This window comes from Micropterus salmoides, unplaced genomic scaffold (assembly GCF_014851395.1).
Source record: "Micropterus salmoides isolate LMB-PRFRI ecotype aquatic unplaced genomic scaffold, ASM1485139v1 Ms_hic_scaffold_699, whole genome shotgun sequence".
In the NCBI taxonomy this organism is placed as follows: Eukaryota; Metazoa; Chordata; class Actinopteri; order Centrarchiformes; family Centrarchidae; genus Micropterus; species Micropterus salmoides.
The window spans coordinates 1-25,000 of record NW_024044458.1 but is presented as its reverse complement, the minus strand read 5'-3'; the positions used below and the strand labels follow the sequence as shown (position 1 = coordinate 25,000).

Below are 25,000 nucleotides of genomic sequence, written 5' to 3'. Positions count from 1 at the left end.
GTTTTTGAGCTGTTTTGTATGTATTTTCCTGTTGACTTTTGGACATTTGAAAAGGCCCAAGGGCTGACTAAATGCTGTGGTATGTGGCATTGGTTCATGCTCCAGATAAAAATAAACACTGGATATAAATAATTAGTATAGCCATAAATGCACTCCTCCATTTATGTTTCTATAAATGTTTATAAATTTCTTAACACGACAGCCATTTCATGATTTTCTCATCTATCAGTGATTAATATTCAGGACTGATTCCTCACACTCAACATTTTTGTCTCTGAAATTCTAGGGATTCTGAGGTGCATCATACCAGAGGATTGAAACATGAGAGAAATGATGCCAGGAGAGGCTGTGTAGTGGAAGGAATGTGGAGGAGAGGATGAACGCAGTGATTGTGTGAGTGTGTGTTCCTGGAAGAGTTGACGTCAGAGCTGCGTCTGTGCATGCTCTGGAGAGCGGGACATCCTGTCGATTTGTTTTTGGCAAGGCCCGAAGAATGTACAGCAGCAACTTCTTCCTTCTCGCTCATCTCAGTGAAGTGTTGGAGTCGGGTGGGTGACCAGGGAGGAGAGGATCTCCATCAAACTCTCACTGGGACATCAAGTTCAGCAAGAAGAGATTGGTGTGGAATTCCTCTTGAATTTCAGTGAAGTTCAACAAAGATTAAGATGAGGTTTTGAATTTGATTTACATCACAGTAATCTCAAGGATATCTCTCATACCTTTAGAGCATATCTATAGAGCACATAAGCACTTAGAGAGAGAAACAAATAGAGATGAAAATACTCAACTGAAACTGCTATGCAAAGAAAAACAGAACAGAAAAGGAGAAAATGCAAAGTTTTGTTTTTTTCCTCACATCCTGCACAGGTTGGTGGTTTTCAGACAGAAAAGACACAATAAGACAAACATGTCTGCATGTAGGAGAGTGTGGGGAGGAGTGAGTGCAGAGGTGGGGTGAGGAAGGGAGGTAGGTGATAGGGAGTGGAGTGACGCAGGCTGGATGAAGTGGGGGTGCTGTGGGTGTAGCTATTTTTAGTCACCGTGAGGAGACACATATTAGCTGCATTTCACTGCCCTCCCCGACTTCCTACGTCACTTTACTCTAAGCTGCTCCTCTCCGCTGTGCATCGTGTGACAGGTACAGCCCAAGGGCCTGCTGTGGACCAGGAGGTGGGACATGAATACTGAATACAGCCGAGGATGAAAAAGGACTGCAGAGCACAAAGGGTAGTCGCGGTCTGTGAATGTGTCCTCCCGCTGGAGTGAGATTCTGCTGCATCCATAGATGGTGAGGGTGTTTCCCCTGCCTCCAGCCCAGTGCATGCTGGGAGAGCTTCCAGCATCCATGTGACCTTGAAAAGCAAAAATGGAGGGATGATTCAGAATATTCTTCAAACCCTATTTATAAATTTGATCTTAACCAGACTGAAATTAAAAATGTAAAGACATCCTTTATAATTCAAAGTTGTGGTTTGAGCAATTTAAATAAAATGTACTTGCTTGACTTGACTCCAATACCTATTTGTGTAATTTGAAATCACTTCTTCTTTTTCATTTTGGGATATTTTAACAACTTCAAATGTCCCACAAATATGCAGGAATGTAGGCTGCATTGTATCTTATTATTGTAGTTTTATTTTGTGAATTGTAGCTACATCAATGTGCCTTGGAGTTGGCACGTGTGTAATTGAAAGTCAATTCCATGTTATTTATTTAACACAAAATCACACATTTGTCTCTGAGGGTTTTGCAATCTGTACCACATGACCTCCTCTATCTTTAAACTCTCTCTAAACAATCACTTTAAAAAAAATTTAAATAGACAATAAAGGACACATTTTAGCTTTGCAGCCGACTGATAGAGCAACTATCCAGTATGCTAGTAGGCTATCCTGGATGATGAGGAGCTCCAGATGTGCTTGCAGTTTTGATATGCAGTAGCCTACACAACTGTTTTACACAAGAAGTGTGTCACAGTACAAAACCCCCTAAAGTAGGCTATAATAGAGCTATAATGATCTTCATGCAAGGTAAAATCTATCTTCCATGTAGGCCTTGTAGCCTATATGTAAACTTACTTGGCACTGAAGCTGATTGTGATTCTGATTTGGTGGAGAGTATGAGTCATTATAGGACTAGCACAGAAATATTGTGAGTTATCTGTGGGAGGCTTTTAATACACTTAATAATTATTAAACATTACAAATTACATCCTGTCTCAGAGGCATTTCGACATGATGACATTTTGTCCAAGATGTTGTAGACCGGTGCAGATTGCATCATTTATGAATGGTGAGTGAGGCACAAAACAGGGTGGAGTCACGTGAGAAGGCGGGCGTTTTGATTGGACAGTACAGGCTGACTGGTGTTGGAGGCTCTCGCTGATTGGCTGTGTATCCTGATGGGCGGGGCCTACACTAACATTGACAGGCGTTTTACGTTCGGTGGAGGTGCGCCAGAAAGAGGAACTGTCACATCCTGTTGTGGTAAAACCGCTCTATAATCTTCATTATTTAATGTTCGGAAATGCTGCACACTGTCCACTGAGGAATGAGGAGCAAGACTAAAAAGACTATTAAATCTAGCGACCAGAATCTGATTTTAATTTGGATCTTTCACAGTAAGTCAGCTAAATGGAGCAGCAGCAGCAGCAGCAGCAGCAGCAGCGGGGCCCCTGTAGCTTTACCCCGGGCCGGTCTGCATGCTGCGAGGCAGGGGTCTCCTCCGCTCAGCCCACCATGCGTTTGTCCATCACCTCGACCACCGGCAGCCCGGTGGAGCTCACTGTCCCTCGAGGAGAGACTGTGGAGGGACTGAGGACGCACATCTCCCAAAAACTCAGACTGCAAACAGACAGAATCGTCCTCCTTTATAGAGACAGGTGAGTTATCTTACAATGATGCTGTGCTCCATGTAGAATCAAACACACATTTCTTCATCATGTTATTTACTCAATGTATCATGAATATATAATGTGACAGGAAGCTGACTTCAGGAAAACTGTTGGAGCTGGGTATTGCAGATGGCAGCAAACTGACCCTGGTTCCTGTCATTGAAGCTGGTTTAGTAGTAAGTAAGACAGTGCACCTGTTCTACTAGGAAAATATATATCCACTTTCTTCCATGCTACTTTTAATCACAGGGCACCTTTTTGTTACTGTCGCAGTGTTCGACTGCTGGAGCTGAGAGAACTATGATGGATGTTTTACAAAGTTTAACAGAAGTCCAGGTGAGAGGTTCATGTCTTTCTAACCCTGTGCTGTAAATAAACAGACACTAGTTGAATGTAGATGCAAGGTTAGCAATCTTGAAGAATTTGGTCTATGTGTGTTTTCTGCACATTTTGTGGAGTAGGGTGTAACCCACCATCTCACTACTGTCCTGTAAAAACCATGTATCATGCATCAAAATGACACAATTTCGAAATGCGTGGTTTTCAATGATGTATGTATATGATTCCGCTGTTACTGGAAAAGAAAAGCCCACACCTTCTTGTTTAGATCATGTATGTATGTAGGCTATGAAATAGGAAATGCCCACTATATCTGATTACTTACAGTCATACACACCACACACACACACACACACACACACACACACACACACACACACACTCAGTCACTCACTCATATTATTTCTGTTCATGTCTGGCACCTTTTCTGCTCTACTCATTCACTGTATTTACTTTCATTAGTTACTATTCCTCTATATAGGCTAGTAGATTTCATGGTTACTGACAGATTACGCCATTCCAGCATTTCAAATTTAAAAGAACTAAATTCACAGGAAACAATGCGTGAATGTAATCCAACACAGACTTTTGTCTCTATTAAATCAAAGAGAGTGTATTTGGCTGTGTGTAAACTGATAAACCAGTTCCTCCTCTCTTGTATTAATTATTATTATTAAACTATATGCATCAGATGAACCAGGACTGAACCAGACTGATCTTAAGAATTGTAAATTCAATTCTGAAGGGTTTTTTCCCTGACTATCCTTCAGATCAGTGACTTCCTGTCTGGGCGCTCTCCTCTGACCATTAACCTGGGAATTGGTGCTCACATGATGTATGTGCAGCTCCAGCTGTCTGCACAGAACGTGGAGGAGTTGCAGCAGCACCGGGACTTGGCAGCAGGGAGCTGCAGCGAGCTTCAGACTGGACTGCCCGCAGCAGTCAGGATGAGCAGCTCTCCCTTAGCTTGGTCCACTAACACCACAGGATCCAATACCTCACCAGTTTCCCAATCTATTCTAACCTCAGACTCTACATCCTCAGTCCAATTTAGCCCTCTGAGACCCAGAAGTTCCTTTAACTCAACAGCACCCACTTCCCACTCATCTACCACTGGCTCTGGTGTGATCTGCCATCACCACTCATCTCCACATCAGTCCTGTCCTCCCCACTCTACGCACACATCTTCCCCTATTCTTTCAACCTCTTTGCCTTCTGGTTGTCCACGTCCCAGCTGTCCACCACAAGCAGCCACACCAGTCTGTTCTCCTGTTCCCACTGGCTTCCTTCCTGGACCCCAGAGCCCAGTGCCAGCCTCAGCCTTCAAAGAGGTTAGCCTTATGCATTTTCTACTGCAAGGTTTCACCACTGTATTATTAATTAATGTATAAGTAACATACAGTAACTTGCATAACATGCCAGTTTAGAGTTCAAAATGTCCAGTTTATAGTTTAATAGTTTGTTTCTCATAATGGATGGGGAAAATATAAGATTATCTTTTCCTTCTTGTTTTACAGGGAAATGTTCATGCCTCATCTGCAGCAGATCTGTGCAAGCAGCCAGGAGCAGTCATTGACAGTTTTGTAAATCACTCTCCAGGCCTCTTCTCTGGGACTTTTTCTGGTAAGTGTGAGCAGAGGCCTTAAGATGACATAACAGCACAATGACAATACAGTCGTTTTTGATTAGTTTAATCTAGATAGATAGATAAACTGCGGTGTTACAGCAGCCCTGTTTCAAAAACAACTAAAGCTGCGTTTCCACCGCAGGATCTATATCCCGGAAGTAGGAACCTTTGGGGGAACCAACTGCGTTTCCACAGGAACCAGGTTCTAAATTAAGTTTCAGTGTCCTTCTTTTACCCCCCAAACAGTCCCTGCTGAGGGGGTAGTAGAGTGTTTGCAAACCAATTGATCACAATCAACAGTCAAATAGCACACACAAGTCTTGCCGATGTCAACCTGAGACTGTTTGTTGGTATTATATTTATATTATATTTTCGGAAATAGCAGCCGGCCAGCAGCAGTGTGTTTGCAGCTAACAGCTGATGGAGTTAATCCAAGTACTAGTTTACATTTTCATCAGTCAAGAGGTTACTACATGGAGCCGAAGTCGGTCTCCTCTTCTCCAAAACAAATGGACCAGCTGATTACAACAGGTAATACAGTGTGTTAGAAATTCAGGCCAATACAGATGTGGATGATTCCAGCTGATCTACAGCTCTTGTCGCCTGGAAATTTTTTAACGACCTTCAAAAGTGTTGTGATTTTATGTTTGTGTTTCTTTCTCTGTGCTGGAGTAATTTTAAAAACTTGATGGCTTTATCCAGTTTGTCATTAAATTTGTAATAAACATTAAGCATTACTAAAGAAAATCTGTAATATTATACCCGTTACAATTTTAACCTGAAATTAAGTGGTGTTTTGTTTTTTTTAATAATTCACCAACACGGAGAAAAATTTTGGCACCAGAAAAACAAATGCATGAGTAAAAGAATAACGTTATTTCCTGTTGCAGGAATCCGATGATCGAGATTGTAGGCAGGCACTAACTAACAAGACAGTAGCTCATAAATAAATAGATTTATATAGGCTATGTGTTTGTGCTTTAACAAATTACTTTGTTGATTAGATAGGCTGCTGTCAGTTCTTCCTGACCGATCCTGTCGGAGTGTCGGGAGATTCAATTAATCAATGACGTTATGCTGCTGTACCTCGTGCATAAATGCGCACAGCGTCGTTATTAATAGGGAGATATTCAACCTATTTTACCCCTCCCTCGCTATTAATCAGAAGGTTAATTTTTTGACAGAGACCCACCCAATCCACCTGATATAACTCTGCACATCATTACAACCCACCTATGCAGCACATTTTATTTTACAGTAATATTGTAATATAACTAATTACTCTCAAATGACAACACGCTGCCCAACACTGCTAAATAAAGATGTCTATCGGTTTGTATGGGGTAAGCCTATTTGTCAGCTGGTTAATTTGCCTAATCTAACACAACAATGGGCTGAAGGAACCTTTTATTTCTAGATCTTGGACTATTTTTGGTGAAAACTCGGCTTAAAGGAGTGAGGCAGGCAAAAAACAAATGCAATTTCAAATCCAAACTATAATAACTAAAATGCACTAAATAGAATAAGTGACAATAAATAATATAAATAGACCATAATGTTAATTATCTTCAAAATATTTTGAATATACACTGTACAATGATAGTCACAGAAACGTACTGTATAGTACTGCGAGTCAAGTAGATCATGTCACATGCTGTAGGCCTACTGCAAGATACATGATTGTCCTTGGAGAATAGAAAAAAACTGAACAGAGGTCTGTTTTTTAACAACATCTCAGCTGTGTTTTCTAGGGCTGCAACTAACAATTATTGTCATTATTGAATAATCTGATTAAATGATCAATTATCGGATTACATTTTTTCTTTACTAAATGTCAGAAAATGGTGCAAAACCCATTATAATGTCCCATAACCAGAGGAGATGCAGAAGTCCAAGCCAAAGATGTTCAGTTTACCATGACAAAGAAAAGCAGCAAATCATTATATTTGAGTAGCTGCAGCCAGTGAAACAATCGGATTTTTGCTTGAAAAAAACTGACTAAAAAAATCGATTATTAAAGTAGTGGCATTTAAATCAGATCCACTAATCGATCAACTGACTAACCATTTCAGCTTTAATTTCTACTGTCTCAGTTTGTACTAATTCTTCTTTTCATCCGCTCTCACTTTCCCCTGCTCTCTTCTTCTCCCATCAGGCACTCTGGCTCCTTGCAGTCAGAGCAGCAGCAGCCATCTTCGCAGTGGCATCTCCGTCATTCTGCAGATCCTCAATGACCTTCTCAGGGCTGCCTACCGCCACCAGGGGGCTCGACCCACCCTTCCTCATCTGCACTGTCCTGCTCCAAACCCTTCGGTCAGCTGCCCCCTCACAGCAGAGGAGCAAAGTAAAGCAAAAAGCAAAACACTGGTGACCCAGAGGCCTGAGCAGCTCAGTAAAACTCCAGGTGAGCTTCACCCACTGTATTGTTGTAAACAGTTAATATATAATATAATACACTTGAACACTGGAGGAGGTACTGAAAATTGCATTCATAATACATTCATTATGCAAATATATATTTAAGTTGGCTTACGTGACACTGAATGACCAATGTAATCCAATGACTTTTGGTGTTGTGATAAAAGGCCATGTTTAGTCACACACCACTGGGGGAAGTGTGAAGGCATTAACCTCTTTTACTTTCTCTTTTGCTTTCTCTTCATTCTCAGTTTTTCTGTTACGTTGTAGACTTTTTGACCTGCAATTGTGATACATTTAAGTGTTTATGACAGCATGACACCAAGCAAACGCTTTATTTTTGTGCAGCATGTCTAACATGTGTTTTTTATTTCCCTCTACTGTAGGCGAGGAGACTTGCTCCCTCCACACATCCACACAGGAGAATCGAGCGTTGCACTGTAAGCTAGAGCGCCTGCAGTTTTTGATGCATCAGAGGCGCCTTCGCAGGCGGACTCGCAGGAACTCGCACCTCTCACCTACGTCTCACCCGTACCAGTATCGCCCCTAGTCTCCCAGACAGAACTACCCACTGTGATGGCAGTATCAGCTTTCTGATGAGCAAGGGCGCCTCCCTCGATGACTAGAAGGAACCATCATGGAAACCAGAGCCTGACCCCTGACCTTGTGGAATGGGTGAAGTGCACTCTGGGCCACTTAAGGTTTCGGAGTGGGAGATGTTTGTTGCTATTTTTACACTGTGAGCATTTCTGAAGAATGTAAGCTCAAAAGATCCAAGGAGTATGACTCCTGTGGCGGCCACTGCACTGTTGCTTCATCCGAGTACGTCCTTCAGTGACAAAGGCTCTCGTTGTTATGTAGCATAATGTCACAATGGTTCCAATATATGTTTTCATGTTAAACATCTTGGTGTTTTGTACAAAGATCTCTTTCTGTATGTTTTTTTATGTATTCCAATGCCTTAACCGTACATGTCTTGAATGTAAACTGTGTTCTTTTGTTCTGTGCAGAGGGTGTTCCTCTAAAATGTTTTACTTATGCAATATTAAAATGTAAACACAAGGAAGGGGGGTGCCAAGAATAAAGGATACAATTGGAAAAACATAAGACATATTTGTGTGTCAAGTCCTTTTTAGATACGTAACATTGCTGCCTTCGTTTATCACACAATTGTTTTATCTTAAAGTGTAAGCATGTGAACAGAAAGGGTGAAAAACCAGGCAGGTTAGGGTGGGGGTTACTAAGCTTTCTTCTCACCTGCCCCACTGTGAAGGCCTAGGTGTGATTGCCCAAGTGGTTCTATTGGGAGAGCTGGTGTGGGGGATGAACAAGCCAATTTAGTGTTGCAGGGGGGAGGACAGGTATGGTGTCGGTGGAGAGAATCCGTTGGGGAGGGGGGCAGTAAAACAGGCTGGCTGAGGCGAGCAGATGGTCAAAGAACTGGGGGAGGGGTGGCCACCCCTCCCCCAGTTCTTCCACCAGTCTCCTTGTGGCTATTGATACTCATCATGCTACTTCACACATTTTTCACATTGTTATGCAGGAGTTCTTGTTCCAGCTTCCTTGTAGCTGTCCTTGCCCTGCTTAATGCTCACCTTAAATTCTTGGTTTCACCCCCTCCCTGTCCCCAACTCTGATGTCTCTTTTAATGCAGGCCATGAGCTCATCAGTCCTCTCCATGTTAGTTACAAAGCAAATCCCAGTCTGTTGTTTTGAAAGCAGCCCTGCACAGCCTCATGCGGGCTCCTTTAACTGTCTTCTCACAGTCCTAGTAGTCGCAGGCTGCCACTGGAGTAGAGGCCTATACAGGGGCAAAAGGTAGATCAGGTTGTGATCTACCTGTGATCTCAGAGAGTGGGTAAGACTGTGGGGCTGAATGCCTCTTTAAATACAGCCAGGAATCAAAAGAGTTCAATGAAGCACTCACAAAATTGGGAAAGAATATCATAATTGTTTTGTCAACCTGGATAGAGAGCGGCTGTAATACAGCTTTTTTAATAAAATAACTATTACATTGTAGTATGATACTGAAAGTTGTACAAATTGTTTTCATGAAGTATAGTATATATAAGAATTAAAATTGAGTTTGATACAAAACTGTAGGTAATTAGCACATAGGCAACACAGGGAGTGGACATTTTAAAACTGCACTAGGAGACAGTTTGTGTCCAGTAGTTTCACTTTTGTAAAGAAGAATGTTTGCATAGACTATTTACTTCTTCTTTAAGAAGCCATTATACATTATTATAGGCTACAAATCAGAGTATATAAAAAAAAAGGTTGTTTATTTGTCATTATACAACACAAGGTTGTACAACTAAACGAAATGTGTAGTTGTTTCATGCTACACACACAGAACATAACATATAATTAAGGGTAGCCTATATTCAAATATGGCAACATATAAAATAAATCAATAAATAGGCTATAGTTATTTATACACATATACTTATACACCCAGAATATTCCGCAGTGCATTTCTTTTTGCGCCTGGGGAGAATGTAAACAGCAGCAACAAGATGATAACATGGTTTCATCCTGACAATAAAAAGTGAGAAACAGTTTCCATCTTGACTGTGCTTCAGCACTTGGCATGCCAAAATATAAAGCAACACGACATGAAGTTTCGCTCTCCGGGGCAGCAGGTGGCGCTGTGGACCCGCCATTTTTGTTTATGACCCGCCAATAATGCAAAAGAAGAAGACGTCATCGTTCAGAGCAGTGAAAAGCGGAGCGCGCTGGTTTTCCTCTCTCATTCGGTCTGCAGCCCCGCGTCTCAACTAGTTGATACCAGCCAGTGAAAAGGTAATGACCATTTCAGGATTGTTTTTTTTAAATGTGTTTTCACGGTAATTTTACCTTTAGTGTGTAGTCGACATGTTTACATAAATCTGCTGTTCCTAAAGCATTATTTTAGCTTTTGGCCTGTTAATAAATATACAATAGTTTAAAGATTTTAACGTTACTCAGGCTTTTAAATTCATAGGGATGAAAACCAGACGGTTGGTGCTAAAAGGGTTTGCATTGTTGCTGTATTTTATTTTGGGAAACTGTACCTGAAGGAACATTTGTTACAGTATTTTATTCGATTATTTGAACAGTTATGTAACCCAGAAAACAAGGCGTCGAGCCGCATCTGAAGCTAACCGCTAGGTCGGTGAAACAAAAGGGAGCCCCATGAGCTCGGTGCTACAAAATGGCGCTGGAAGGAAAAAGCTAGCTAGCTAATCCGCTAATTTAATGGTACCACGTTTACGGGCCTGAAGCCTAACGCTAGCTCGGCTTGCCTCTAGCTGTAGCGGCGATTAATTTTAACGAGTTCAATGCGGGTTTTTTTCTAGCTAAAGTCGGAATTAATGAATCGTTAAACACCAGCAGAATAAACTTAAGTACCAAATACGCATATAATGGCCATTTCGTGTCACGGGATCGCTGACCTATTTTCGTACTGCGTGAGCAGACGGTATTTGCCGATGTTTTTAAAGCAATGGGACTTTAATTTATATTGTGTGCACTTGCTTTGGGTGATTGTGTCGTATTTCTCCTAGATATACCGAAAATGTCGGACGAAGGTAAATTGTTCATCGGAGGGCTGAGCTTCGAGACCAGCGAAGACACACTGGCTTCGGCCTTTGGAAAATACGGAACCATTGAAAAAGGTTAATCCTCTTTAAGCCTTTCACTGCTTTTGCGGTTTAAAATCATTGCTGTACCCACATTAAACTTTATTTAAACCATTGTTTGAAAATACTTAAATGTGCTAAATAAATGTGACTATTTCCTCCATTAGTGGACGTGATCAGAGACAAAGAGACGGGAAGATCTCGCGGTTTCGGCTTTGTGAAGTACGATAATGCAGAAGATGCCAAAGATGCATTGAACGCCATGAACGGCAAGGTAAATGGACACTACAGCATTAACCTTTTTTTTTTTTTTTTTAAAAATACGTTTTTGTAACTTATTTGAAACATTTTTACTACTTTTTGCACATTTTAAAAAAGTCAGTTTTAAGCCACTTGGAATCTGGGAAAAATGAATTAAATTTGCATTAACTTGTGTTGCAGAGTCTAGATGGGCGGGTTATTCGCGTGGATGAAGCAGGCAAGGGCGGACGTTCCAGAGGAAGTTTCGGCTCAGGACCACGGGGTGGAAGATTCAGCGGATCCAGGGGAAGAGGTGGGAGAGGTTATGCCAGAGGTGAGAACTGGCTTAGGACTGTTTGCTGTTTACAACCATTTTACTCACCTTGGTGATGAATGTACTCGTGTCTGTAAGGTGGTGGATACAACGGAGACAGGGGATATGGTGAAAGGAGTTATGGCGACAGGAGCTTCGGAAGTAGCGACAGGAGCTTCGGAAGCGGCGGCTACAGGAGTGGTGGTGGCGGAGGAGGATACTCATCAGGCGGTGGATACAGAGAAAATAGGTAAGTGTTTTAAATGACTGAGAATTAAATTTTTTACTTGCCTAAGCCTATGAAATAATTCTTGTTTACTTAATTTCCAGGGGTCAGGGTTCATATGGTGACCGCTCTGGAACCTACCGCGATGGATACGATGGCTATGGTAAGCATCAATGATGTTTGTACTGTGTATGTTGCATTATGTTGGGGCTGTCATTTTCAAATGCCACCAAATTAACCCACATTTAGACACTGAACTTGATGGTTATATTTCAGTATTTAACATTACACGCGTTGTGATTTTTCAAAACATTTTATATGCTGTTAGAATGAGTGTCATCGAATCTCACTAGGCGCCATGTACATTAAAGACAATTTCACAGCCCCAACATATGAAGTTTTGTATCATGTATGCCCCTCAGTTTTGTACCTGAGCCCACGTTGACTCCACTCTGTAAGCGGTTGCCAAATTCTGCTAGTCCCCCAGTCCCACTCTGATAACGAGGCTGGTGATGAACAATGAAACACTGTTATTCTTACTGCTCATATCTAAGCTGATGGAGCCCCTTAGGCAAAAACTGAGGGAGGGTTTTTGGACTGTCTGGTGGGTTGAAGGGGATGTTGTGAAACTCCAGTGTTGGAACTTTCAGTGTCTTTACCTGTGTGCCCACTTCCTATCCTCAGCTGCACACGAGTAAACATCTCCCTGATTCAAGATCATCACTTGGCTGGCTGTATTTCAAAGATGCGCTCCTCAAGAAATGTCCACGTGTTATTGCTGACCTTAGTTTGTAGTTCTGTTGTAGTAGCTCAAGCATCTTTAAAAAAAAAAAATGTAGCCTTTCCTTAACAAACCATGTTACAAATTACAGTTCAAGACTCTTACCATGCTTGATTGGGCATCTTTATTCCTCAAAGGTCGTTTGTTAACTAAAAGGCATTTGTGTAATCTGATTAGTACTTAAGTCCCGATTTGGGGATCAAACGACAGCTCTCCACATGGCTTTTCGTTGGAACAGACACTACCATTTGCGGTAGACCTCTTTTTGTCCAGCACGTTAAAGTGTTTCCTGATTATTTTTTTTTGATTCCTTAAGTTTTTTTTATATTGAAATATCCGATGGGGCTTGTGTTTGTTTTTTTGTTTGTTTCCTACTTATTTCCCCTTCAGTCTGACTGACTGACCTCTTGCCAGGTTTAAACTGAGTGAGGAAAGATCAATTACTCTAAATAGGCTTTTGGGGGATTTTATGCTAAATTCCTTTTACTATTAAAAAAAACTTAGTTACGCTGAGGCTCCTGTGTGTTCAATTTCCCAAAAGAGTGAATTCCTTTCAGACTGGTGAACTACACATCCGAAGTGGCCGGCTGTTCATGAAGTCTGTCCAAGGTATCTTCTGTGCTCTGCTCAACATCTGCATTTTAAATGTGCTGTAAAATGGACTAATCTTGTTTAAGTGATTGAAAAAATGTAACTTCGTTTCCCCAAAGTAATATCTCAACCGGGAACAGTTTTGTACTTTATGTTCTTTGTATGATCAACTTTTTTCTTTGTCAGTTTGGCTTCATGGAGCCTATTAAACAGACTGTGGAAAATAATCTTGATTCTTTTGCCTTTCAAAACTCGCATGGGGTAGTTAATTGCTGCGTTGAACAAAGTCACCTGCTCGAAGCGCTTAAAGTACACATGGATTTCTTTAGTGGGCAGTCATAAATTGGCAGTTTAGCTGGTCTTGAAAAAGTGTAGAGGGATAAGCAGTAATTGGGTGTTTTTTTTTTTTTTTTAGAAAGTCCACTAATTTGAAAGCTTAACCTGTCTGGGTTCCTAAAGAGTTCATAACTAAAAATGGTTTTTGGCCCAGTTACCACTGTACCGGTCTGAAAACCATTGATTAGCCAAATGTGTTACTACTTCAGTGATTTGAGATCAAACTTAAAGTGAGGGTCGACTTAGCCCTAAAGTAGCACATGGAAATGCTGGGAAAACATCAGCTGGTGTCTGGTCATGTTAATGCTTCATTACATTCAAGAGGTCAGCTACTTCAAAAACCTACAAGTCCTTGGAGAGTGAAGTGTTGCGCCTACCAACAAGTGCTCATCAGAGATGAAAGCTGCTCTCTTGCCTAGGTCAAATGTGGAGAAAGTAGGCCAATGCACGTGAGGTAAAAATCTCCTTTTGCTTTGCTCACATCCTTCAAACTCAGTTCTCATTGTTTCCATGAATACCTTCAAGTTAGACGTTTTTAGTCCTCTGCTTCAGATGTCGACTACAACATGCCACGGCCTCTCCCCTGATTCATAAAGTCCATTCAGAAAATGTTTCTAAGATGCTCCTCTGGATTGTAGTGCTCCACCTCCTGAATCCACCAAAAAAAGCATTGGCCTCTAAGTCGTGGGTAGTATGTGCTCAGTCCACTTCTGTTCACTGCATTAGTCCACAAATTTGCTCCAGTAATGTCCCACAACAGTCCTAATTGATGCACAAGGTGTCTAGACTGTATTCAGTTTTCTTTGTACACTTAAGTGGTGAGTTTCAGACTCATGAATAGGGTTGCATGCGTTTTGTGACTTTTTTCTCATGTCAAATGTTAGTTACCGAGCTTAATCAATCTCTTAATCTCTTTCTTTAGAATAAACTGACTGTTGGAGGCTTCTGAATCTTCTCTGGACTGTCCTCACTAAAGTGTGCAGCTTTAGATGGCAGTGACTTGATGCAGTTATCAGGTAAAATCTCTAATGTAAAAGAATTGAGCCATCTTTCTGCTTCTGGCAGAGTTAAATTTCCCTGGCTGATCAAAATCTTACTGCTGTTTCAGGTCCAACTTGCATCTGTAAGCAGTGGCTAGATGGGAGGATCCTGCCAACTACAAGTTCAAGGTCTCTGAATATAGCATTGACTTGCCTGAGACATTTTCCAAGTGTAATGGCTGTAATGCAAAGTCTGACCTAAGAAAGCAGGTGCGATGACTGTGTACTCTAGTGACTTAATTTGAGTTCACATTTTCTGAATGAAGTCCCTTTCAAGCAATGGTCATTTACACTGAAATTACGGTTTAATTGTAACTGACACTTGAGCGATGTTTGCTTTTTTGTATTGGAAATTCAATAAAATTGGGGGAGGAACCAACTCTAAACTGCTAATTCTGTTTTCTTTAACACAGTACTTGAGAAATTTTACTTGGGTGGCTTACATTTAAACTCTATTATTTAGTGGGCTCCAGTTATGGAGATAAGTTGTTAGATGATGTGAGATGCACCCAAAACACAGGGATACTTCCATATTGTCAGATTAGACTTGTTACAGTTCAGTAACAGGTAATTGAGATCAAAGCTTCAAGTCAGATACAGAAAGGGTGACTACAGCTTACTTTTCACCACTGCAGTTGAAGTGCCAACCTTTGAGTTCCAGGTCCCTTAAATCTCTGAAACCTGTTTATCACCAAGCTTTCACTAAGGCAGTTGAGGATTAGTTAAATGACGTATGGCCCAGGTAATGTGCATGGGATCAGCTGAAATTCAAACCATTGTGCTCAAGTTATTCTGTTTGTCAAAATGGTCTTAGTTCAAGCTGGTCAATTTAAAGGATAAGCTAAGTATCTTAACTCAACTGGTTATAGACCTTGGCAAAACCAAAAGAGCCTGTGTTCAATTTGTGATATGGGGGTGAAAGATAAGTGATGCAATATAAAAATTTATACATTTCAGTGTGACATACAATGATATTGTCATCATACCGGATGTATTTGTGTAAGCAGCGTTTTAATGTTGCTGGTCAAGGTCCAGATCATTTTAAACCTTTAGTTTAATAATGCACCATAGCTTGTGCCGTACTTCCACTGTTCGTCCCACCATTGGACATGATCTTACCTGAGAGGTTTATGCTGTGAAATTCATACCAAACCAAAAATGACAAGTGATAAACGGATGATGAGGTACAGAAAAAGAGATACTTTTATTATTGAACATTTACAAGCTGAATTGAGCGAGGGCTCAGCAGCCTGTGATACTGGCTGTGGATTGTGTTGGAGCTCAGGACACTTGAGTCTTGGTGGTGCTTACACGTACCACAAGAAGCCAAAACGCTTGTGCAAAAGCTCTTCACGGGGCCGGAGGTTGAAAAGCTCCTCTGACAGAGGGGGGACCCAGCGGTCTGTGTGGAAGACGCTCTCACCAACCTGCACGAGTGTTGAAGAGAGACCGATGTTAACCAGCATCTGGATCTAATGACATTACTCCCCCCAAAAACTAAAATTCAGTAGAAAGTTGCTGCTGCTAGGATGTTTACTTACAGCATGAGGATTGCATGTATTATTGTCAAACTGCCAGGCAGTTTCAGTATGTGATTGTTTTATATAGTTATAATATTGATTCATGGACAACAGGAGTACTTCAGAAATGTTACTAGAGATTATCATTTTACATATATTTGATTTCTGTCTTGTTTATTTAATAGCCTGTTTTTCAATATCTGTTGCGAATATTCACAGGTAAACTAAAATGAATTGCTGCAATTTATCTTCCATACATTGTTCTATACCAATAAAGCTTATTACTGTTAACACAATTAAGAGGTAATTGGAGCCTACACTCTTCCATAAGTGGATCAAAAATGACCTGCTAGTATTATTATTTTTATTCCAAGAATAAAGTTTGTAATGATAGAACATTTTAAAGAGAAACAGTTGAACATCAACCTTAGCTACTACTTAGTTACACTAACTATACAAAGACAAGTAGAGCAATGTTAGCTAACAATAATGTTTGCTTAAGAAAAATAGACATGCTTTCAAATAGTAATAAATGTGTAAATGTAGTCAGTAAACCAGCTATGGATTTAGTGATAGACATATGTATAATTAAATGGATCAAAAGTAAAATTATATCTGTCAGTACATACTGTATAGCTGACCGATTTATCTAATGAGAATGAACGCTTCCTATAAATTTAAAATTTCATACAGGTCATTTGACCCAAAAAGAGTTCAAACACTTAACTGTTAAAAAGTAAACAAGCTAACAGCTTTTCTTTACCTTCCAACCTGGAACGTCCTTCATGACAATCGCCTCCTCTTCTAAATTTTCCCTCAGCATCCGTAAGGTCCTGGCCAGAGGGGAAATTCAGCAGTTACATAAATGTCTTGCATGAGGGGGGAACCACCAGATTTAAAAAGTTAACATGTATGTGTGTGACTTTTTATAGTCACCGTCGGTCATGCTCTGCCTGCAGCAGGGGCATCAGAGCTATTCTGGCTTCCATCTCCTCAATTTGCAAGCGCCTGCATTGCACAAACACACATCACCATGAGTTCCAACCTGATTGTAAAATATTATACAGATTGTAAATGAACATTTAAACCCAAAGCATAACAAGAATGATCCTACCTCCTTTCTCTGTTCCACCTGAAAAGCCTCCAGTAACCAAACACCATGATACCGATGCCAATGCCGAACATGCTATATCCTGTTGAGTAAAGAATCGATTAGTGACAGTTTAAGGCATTATTGTATTGTTCCACAGATGATTTGGTGTTTGAGTTACATCCCAACCACATTATCAGGCCAGTTTCAGATAAAGATGTAATCCATTAAAGTAGTAACCTGTCTATAAGATGATGAATGTCTGCAAAGCAGTGTCTTTAAAAGTCAAAGTCAACTTTATTGTCAATTCATATGTACAAGGCACATACAGGATTAAAATTGTTTCTGTGATTACCCACAGTGAATGTAGGACAAACCTAACAAAAACAATAATTGCAACTGTGGCTTACACTATCATAAGACACGTAGATACTGATCAAACCAGTTTCACCGAGCTACTGATCAAACCAGTTTGACATATTTGATGTATGCTACAAATATTTGTTTGGCAGTGCCGCTCAGCTACACAACCACAGAGGAAGCCTCATGAAACTGACCTGTAACTCACACACAACAAACGACTCACATTTAGCCATCTGCAGATTCTAGGAAAGCAGTTTCTTTATTGTCACCAACAGTTTAGACCTAGAGAGCGAGGCGCATGTTAAGGTTGTCAAAGAAAGTAATAGCTTCTACACCTGCAGAGGTGATAAGTTGATACTCGGAGCAGCTGTTTGAGGAAATGATGCGACACAAACTACCTTTTGTGTTTTGGTTGTGTTGTTGGAAGAAACTCTTTTTTTGTCTTTTTGTTTACAGGCCAAAATAAACTTTAAATTAGGGCTGGACGATAAGGCCAAAAAATTTTATCACGATAAAAAGTTTCATATCTTTCGATATCGATAATTATCACGATAAATATGAAATCGTTATTTCTTTCGAGTTTAAAGGCTGATTTTTGATTCTGAGTGGTATGGTATGGTCAACACTTGATGTCAAACAGTGGATCACTTCACAAATCTGAGGTAGAACCTTCAAAACAATTATATGAGAAAATCTTTCTCAACAAATATGCATGAGTAAAATTAAGTAAAAGCTTTTTTCAGTCCTTTTTCCTCAACAAATAAAACATCTTAATAAAAAAATGAAGTCCTAATTGGTGAATGATTCAAGTGAATAAAATCAAACATTTAATATTTATTGAACATTTCTTATATTGTTATTGAAAAAGATTATATTGCGATAATTATTATTGTTTTATTGTCCAGCCCTACTTTAAATCTAGTTTCATTCATCAATATAATTTTAACAGCCCTTGATGTATATGGGTAACAGAATTTATTAACAGTAGTCCCAACTCACAACCACATCCAGTGTTACACCGCAGCGAACCTTCATGTTCTCTTAACCAATTAACTTAAATTCAGCTAGTGCCATTACAAAACGTTTTACAGTGCTTACAGACTGTACTTTGTTTATCAAAAGAGAGATAAACTGTAGGTAAATATGTAACCTCATTAATAACCTATTAGTCTTTTATCCATCATGTAGCGGCACAGAAAAGTGCCGGGAAGGTTAGATTGCTTCTGCATGTCTGGGTCTGGACCTCGAAATTTACCAAGTATTTCAAGTGATTTGGTTTTCCCACATAGAGTTGGGTCAGATTCCAGCTAATCTGTCCACAAATCAGATATAGCTAGTAAGTACTTTCAAATGAATTTGACTCTTCTACAATACAGACGCCAATACTGCTCTTTGTCTTCATCTAGTGGTTAAAATGCGCCATTCTCCCAGCTTTTATTTTTAAAGTAGGGGAAGAGGTCCAACAGCATGACCCTTCACTTCCAGGTCAAATTGAGCAGGTGACGTTTTGCTGTTTGATTTTACGCTCAGGGGTACAGAAGTATATTGATGCCAAAACGTTTGAGAGAGCACAAAACAAACTGAAGCATTACTCCGTCTGCAAGTGCACAGGATTTGTAAGAAGAGATTTAGACTTGTGTGCAAGGGAGGACATAATCAGGAGCATAACAGATTCTTTGAGCATGCAAGAGAAATCGTATGACTACATTTGAGAAAGCAATAGGAATTCTTGTGCTTGTAATGATCAAAGTTGCTCACGCACACTTTTGGCAGTCAGAATTCACTGAAAGCTTCACCTGTTCAATACAATACAGAGGAGCAACATCATAATAATTCAGCAGCTTGAACTTTTTTCCTTATGTGGAAAGACATGAGCCATGAAGCCCGGCTGTGGGTGTGTCCTCAAAAGTTTGCAAGTCTTGCAATCTAAAGTGTTCAGAAGCTGCTAAAAAAGTGGAGAAAATTGAAAGTAGACTCAGAAAAGAGTGCGTGCATGATCGGGATTGCATGCTCATATCTGATTCTGCCCTTATGAATCCATGCCTGCACTCTCTCAATTGTTCTCTTGCAGAATTTGATTTGTGCTCTCGCAAATGTTTTGTCATCAATAGACTTCCATACAAGGGATTTATACTGCCAAAAGTGAGTGTGAGCGAGGCAGGAGAATCCCTATTGCTGGCTCAAATGTAGTTGCACAAATCCTCTTGCATGCTCGAATCATCTGTTAAACTAACGATTCTGTCTCAGGCACAAATCTAATTCTGCTATTCCAACTCTGTGTCATCCCAAACTGAGCAGCTTTCACATTTGTTATGTGCTCTATCAATCCTTCTGACATTTGTATATTTCCAAACAGGAGGCAGACATGCCAGTACAGACCCAGTACGTATCATACTGGCAAAAGGATATGTCAAAGTATGATTAGAAAAGATTTGTTCTTTCATTTTTGGCCAGCAGGTGCACACATCTGATTATTCAGATTTAAGTGCAACACCTGCCACAGTCAAATGAAAGATATTAGATTGAAAGAAGTACATTTCAATCACAGCAACTAGGCCGTCTATGCTTAAAGCTGTTGTAATTAACGTTAACTGCATTTAATAAAAGCTCATTTAGAACAGTGTACAATGTTTGACTTAACATGCAATTAACCAAGTGCCAGTGTTAGCCAGTTAGCATGCAGCTATCATCACTGTCAATAACAATTCGCACCAAAGTGTTGTTTAGTCGCTTAAACATTTTTTCTATTACACCGTTAAAGACACATATATTGTTCCCCCATATAACAGGCATGACTGTTTCAGCATCCATCAACTTTAACATTTTTATTTTAGTACATTATCTTGTGTCTGACCCGTTAGCATTAGCCGCTGTTTAGTCAGTAGCAAGTGTCATACAACCTTGGCATACTCAAGAACTCGTGCATGAATCTGTACATTTCGGTAACTGAGTATGTAATGAAAGTACCCGAGAGTCCTCGCTTCGGTAGATTCCTCTTATAATCAAACGAGGCATAGCCTCCCGGAGGAGCCATGTCCTGCTTCACCTTGGACCCCGCCATCTTCCTCCAGCCTTCTACACAACACGATGGTGACGTCATTACGCTTTTTTCTCGTGCGTAAAAGCTTCTGCGGCGCTCTATCACCCCCACCCGTCTGGAGGAGAACTTGACCGTACTAAATCCTAATCAATTTACAAAAGTCCATATAAACCTAGACATACTATAGCTAGGGGTTTAGATGTTTTAAACTTCCCAGCTTCTAGGTGGCCAGTTTCCATATTAAATTCATCCTGTAGACGTTGCTTTCATAGTGACTGTTTTATATGAATTAACATTCACATTAACAACAGGCATATGAATTTAGTTTATTTCTGCCTACCAGTTTTATGATTTTTGTTTTATGAACTGTATATTGTCTGCCACGTAGCAGAAGGTAATTACAAAATGTCACAAATAAACCTGCCTTCTAACCAAACAAGCGCATGCAAAGCACAAATATTGTCTTTTGTGACAGATGACCTTAATGGTTCACATCTAACACTGTGGTAGAAGTAATAAGATCCTTAACTTAAATAAATGCAGCAGTACCACAGAGTGGCGTAAAAGTACAAAAGTATTGTACAGAAGCAAAATGCACTTCAAGTGTCAAAAGCTAAAGCACTAATGCATCTACATGCCCCTGTCAGTGATACATTTTGTACTTTTGTATTATTATGGGTGGTGCAAAAACATGTATGCAGGATGGCAATGTTGTAGATGGCTGAGGTATAGTTAGTATTTTAACTACTTCATATCTTGTTGGGCAGTTTAATCTGTAAAATCATATTGTATTAGCTGATCATGTTTTATGTATTTTCCTCTGAAATGTAGTGTAGCAGAAGTTTGCAGAGTTATAGCACTGAAAATGTCATACCATTAGGTTTTGTTTCTAGATGAAATGTAATACCAGTGTCATATTATCCACACATAATACATGAAAACATGTATTTAAAATTTATATTTTTTATTATTTCTGTAGGAGCTAGGAAAAAAGTAAACCAAATAAAACGTTAACATAAGTTTGTACAATGCAGATAAAATTGGGAAGTAGAGAAATTACACAATATGGTTAGGAGTACGAGATAAAGATGTTCTTGTGTATTCCAGGATCTTGGTAGCTGGGAGACCTTCCCTTTAAGAACTGATTCAGGGCTAAGTATATGTCGCAAATAGTAGGAATTATAGTTGAATATATCGGAGGCAAGATCTGTGGCTCCAGTAAGACAAAGTCAGCTCAATTTGCATTTTTTCAGCAACAGCATAACACTCAAAATAATCTTACAATGTTGACATTAATATAAAATAAGCAAATTACAGATGGTAATTACAGATGAATTGAGCAATGACACCATGCTTCTTCAGCTAAGGTGCAAAATGAACAGAGGGGTTTAAGGGTAGGCATGCTGTTAAACAAAAACAAAGCTAGAATAAACTCTTCATTTGTAGAAACCACAATATTTTGAGTGATTTTTAACAACAATTCAAAAAAAATAACTTATTGTAAATAGAAAATAAATTCAAACATTTAACTACAGGGGTGATGTACTGAACATTTACAACTTATTTTGTTTTTGTTTAAAATAAATGGTGTATTTTGTTATATGTGAACTTTTGGGTATGATTATAACCATTCAAGTGTCAAAAGGTTGGGTCAGGTTGACCCACATCATGGCAGAGCACTCCTTTTTATCAAAGTACTCAATGCAGACATAACCTCTTATCACACCATGACTGAACCACCCAGTCTGGAGGACACAAGTACCCAGGGAAGCCCTTCAAGTATATGTTTTTTCTTTGCCCCACTATAATCAAAACGGTTTCTGCACAATTACCAAAGAACAGCGCATCTCAAAATAAACAATACAAAATAATAAAACTAAAACAACAATCATACAAAAGGTAAGGAAGGAACGTTTCTTCACTTTAGGAGATTGTATTTGCTTAACAGTCCTCCGGGGGTTGCTGTTGACCGTATTATTGGAACTGAGGAACTCTAACAAAAACTACTAATGAATAGTAGAGTACGGTTTCAATTATTTCCATGTATTTGCAGTCTGCGAGATCGACGAGCGAGAGGGGATCATGTCCAGCAGGTACTCCCTCTGACGAGCGTCGACGGTGGCTGACGTCTTGTGACCTGTCAGGCTGGGGTTCACATAGGCCATAGTGACTCCTGTGAACATGCAAGAGAGAAGCAGGTCAAGGTGAGGAGCAAGCTGCATGCTGTCAGTTGTGGACGTTTTTGAGTTGAATAAGAAAACACATTTGACATAGCCACCTGTGTCCCCACAACACACAGACAGACACAAAGAGAGAAAAAAGGAAACATTCTACTCTAAAGGTATAGTAGAAGCACCAGGAAAAAATTATGACACTACCAAACTAAGGGAATAAAGTAGGAAGATGGAGATCACTTGCAGGGAGAGAACTGGAGAGTGGGATTATCTTGTCCGAAAACATTTCCTCCCGCATGTTTTGCAACTGTATTTTTTCTCTAGTGTGTGACACTATACTAGATTGCAACTTTTGTGTGAGATTCCTTAACACTACACAAAAAAAGACGGCACTAGGATGTTCAAGGATTGCTTTTGGACCAGACAGGAATTTTGAATGAGAGCAGATGTCAGGTGCCAGAGTTGGGCTGGTATTAATGTGAGTCTACCTGTATTGCTGTTGCTCTGCTTCTTCCATGCAGTGGATGAGGAACTACCTCCGCTGAAATTCCTGCCGCCGTCGATTCCACTGCTGCTCACCTTTGAACTCTGGACAGAGCGGTGGGAAACATGGTCATGCTTACCTGGCCGGCTGACCAAAGCTGCAGCCGCCACCGCGCTCTGCAGCTGGGAGGAGGAGGAGAAGGAGTGGGGGACGCCCCTCAACCCCACTGATGAGACACCATGGGACAGCTGGCCATGGGAGCTCTGAGGTGAGTTAAAGACACAGAGGGCAGTTCTGAGATAACAGCAGCATTGACCGCCCAAGTTATTTCTCTTTGAAAGATAAACTGATTCTAACCTGCTTGATTGAGTGACGGTGAAGAATGTTGGCTCCTCGGTTGGCCTGGTGGTGGTGCTGGAGGGACGACGCTCTGGCCTGAGCCTGCTTCAGCTGCTGAGACACCAGCTGCTCTACTTTCATCGCTGAAGAGGCAGATGAAGAGGACGAGGAGCTACTGTGGGAGACTGGTGAGGACGTCTGCTGCATAATATGCTGCTCTATTTCCTGCTCTTGTTGCAGTGCTTTGACAAATGCAGCTTTCAGCCTATTGGTATGCTCAGCTTTCAAAGCCCTTTTTTGATTGGATGACATGCAGTGTTCACAGAGGACTGCCCCGCCTTTTGTCTTGTCCTGCCTCCAGCGGCAGGTGAAGTCAGTGTTGCACTGGGTGCAGATGAAGGGGTCTCTGACATTGGGCTTTGACAGTGCTACACCTGTCTTTCCTGGATGGAGAGAGATGGGAAACCAGAGGCACTGAATGAAAACGGACAGAGGTGCTCGTATGGTGTCAAAGAAGTAGTTAGAAACTACACATAGTTCTAGCTACACATAGACAATATTTTTTTTTCCATAAAAATGGGCAGGACAATTTTTAACACCTGTTTGAAACAGATCCAACATCTAATCCTAACATCTAGGGCTGAAACGAATGGCTATTTTCATTTTTGATGAATCTGACAGATGTCACAAAATTGCTTCTTTTGTCCGACCAGCAGTCCAAACCTAAAGATATTCCGTTTACTATCATGCAAAACAAAGAAAAACCTAACCTAACCTATAACCTAAAATCTACTATATGTAAACAAAAGCCATGAAAAGAAACAGAAAACCCACGCACCTCTGTGAATGGTATCCAGCAGATTCTGTACCACTTCTTCCAGTCCCACCAGGTAGATAAACTCATTATTGGCTGCAGAGGGCAGAAAGTTAAACTCTGGGGCAGGGGGCTTGGGTGGGGGAATCTCCAGGAGGGTCTTCTCCAGTTGTTTCCGCAGGGCTAGTTTAGCTGCAGCTTGGCGGCTGGCTGGAGAGTCATTCATGCTAACCACAGACATGCCGCTGCTTCCTGAAGAAGAGCCCTTCAAACTGGATGGTGAGGCCTTTGAAAATAAGCACAGACGAGAAGAAATAAGACAGGTGTACTGTAAACATCCAGGTAAGATCAGAATATCTTTGACTCTCTGAGCAACACAGAAATTACCAATGTTGATTAATTATAATAATAATAATAATCTTCATTTGTAGAGCACTTTTCAAAAACAAGTTACAAAGTGCTTCAACAAGTGCAAAGACAACAATACAATATCCAAAAGACAACAATACAATATCCAAAGACAACAATACAAGCAAGAAAACATTGAAAAGACCAAAATACACGGTTAAGATAAATATAAAATAAGTAAAATAGAATAAAATAAAAGGGATAAAATAAAGTCAAATAAGATCGGCCGACCTGATTTCCTCGGGCAGGCTGTTCCAGAGCCTCGGGGCCCTGACAGCAAACGCTCTGTCCCCTTTAGTTTTCAGTCGAGACTCTGGAACAGACAACAGACCTCTGCCCGA

General features: G+C 40.4%; 4 protein-coding genes across 6 annotated transcripts; 2 read left to right on the top strand and 2 right to left on the bottom strand.

Moving 5' to 3' along the window:
* The first annotated feature begins 2,408 nt into the window (after nt 1-2,408).
* LOC119891081 (midnolin-like) lies at nt 2,409-8,386 on the top strand. The gene is made up of 8 exons (XM_038702410.1): nt 2,409-2,486; nt 2,622-2,881; nt 2,982-3,069; nt 3,167-3,229; nt 4,003-4,563; nt 4,750-4,855; nt 7,015-7,263; nt 7,664-8,386. Exons 2-8 carry the CDS (start codon nt 2,634-2,636, stop codon nt 7,825-7,827), a joined length of 1,479 nt encoding a protein of 492 aa, XP_038558338.1. The 5' UTR covers nt 2,409-2,486; nt 2,622-2,633; the 3' UTR covers nt 7,828-8,386.
* A 1,567-nt stretch (nt 8,387-9,953) lies between these two features.
* cirbpb (cold inducible RNA binding protein b) lies at nt 9,954-13,278 on the top strand. Of its 2 annotated transcripts, none has more exons than XM_038702406.1 (7): nt 9,954-10,082; nt 10,826-10,936; nt 11,068-11,174; nt 11,342-11,453; nt 11,553-11,703; nt 11,784-11,842; nt 12,364-13,278. In XM_038702406.1, exons 2-7 carry the CDS (start codon nt 10,837-10,839, stop codon nt 12,375-12,377), a joined length of 543 nt encoding a protein of 180 aa, XP_038558334.1. In that variant the 5' UTR covers nt 9,954-10,082; nt 10,826-10,836; the 3' UTR covers nt 12,378-13,278. The 2 variants fall into 2 exon arrangements, with proteins under 2 accessions (XP_038558334.1, XP_038558333.1); XM_038702405.1 differs by having other exon boundaries at nt 11,342-11,474.
* Nucleotides 13,279-15,606: 2,328 nt separating this feature from the next.
* On the bottom strand, nt 15,607-20,518 carry ndufa13 (NADH:ubiquinone oxidoreductase subunit A13). Its single transcript, XM_038702407.1, has 5 exons — nt 20,368-20,518; nt 17,062-17,140; nt 16,884-16,955; nt 16,711-16,780; nt 15,607-15,854 (listed from the first exon to the last, which is right to left on the bottom strand). Exons 1-5 carry the CDS (start codon nt 20,498-20,500, stop codon nt 15,735-15,737), a joined length of 474 nt encoding a protein of 157 aa, XP_038558335.1. The 5' UTR covers nt 20,501-20,518; the 3' UTR covers nt 15,607-15,734.
* Nucleotides 20,519-21,387: 869 nt separating this feature from the next.
* LOC119891080 (transcriptional repressor p66-alpha-like) lies at nt 21,388-24,537 on the bottom strand (the record flags this gene model as incomplete). Of its 2 annotated transcripts, none has more annotated exon segments than XM_038702408.1 (4): nt 21,388-22,613; nt 23,103-23,361; nt 23,456-23,880; nt 24,276-24,537. In XM_038702408.1, coding segments are annotated over 4 exon segments (1,086 nt in total), but the record flags the coding sequence as incomplete, so codon positions are not given.
* Nucleotides 24,538-25,000: the final 463 nt, after the last annotated feature.

Bases quoted from the DNA above. Each gene is read 5' to 3' on its own strand.
- LOC119891081 (XM_038702410.1), top strand. From the start codon at position 2,634: ATGGAGCAGCAGCAGCAGCAGCAGCAGCAGCAGCGGGGCCCCTGTAGC. The intron at 2,882-2,981 runs GTGAGTTATCTT...ATAATGTGACAG, and splicing joins GTCCTCCTTTATAGAGACAG to GAAGCTGACTTCAGGAAAAC. The intron at 7,264-7,663 runs GTGAGCTTCACC...CCTCTACTGTAG, and splicing joins GCAGCTCAGTAAAACTCCAG to GCGAGGAGACTTGCTCCCTC.
- cirbpb (XM_038702405.1), top strand. From the start codon at position 10,837: ATGTCGGACGAAGGTAAATTGTTCATCGGAGGGCTGAGCTTCGAGACC. The intron at 10,937-11,067 runs GTTAATCCTCTT...TTCCTCCATTAG, and splicing joins ATACGGAACCATTGAAAAAG to TGGACGTGATCAGAGACAAA. The intron at 11,475-11,552 runs GTGAGAACTGGC...CGTGTCTGTAAG, and splicing joins TGGGAGAGGTTATGCCAGAG to GTGGTGGATACAACGGAGAC.
- ndufa13 (XM_038702407.1), bottom strand. From the start codon at position 20,500: ATGACGTCACCATCGTGTTGTGTAGAAGGCTGGAGGAAGATGGCGGGG. The intron at 17,141-20,367 runs GTACTTTCATTA...TTTACTCAACAG, and splicing joins ACCGAAGCGAGGACTCTCGG to GATATAGCATGTTCGGCATT. The intron at 15,855-16,710 runs GTAAAGAAAAGC...ACACTCGTGCAG, and splicing joins AGGACGTTCCAGGTTGGAAG to GTTGGTGAGAGCGTCTTCCA.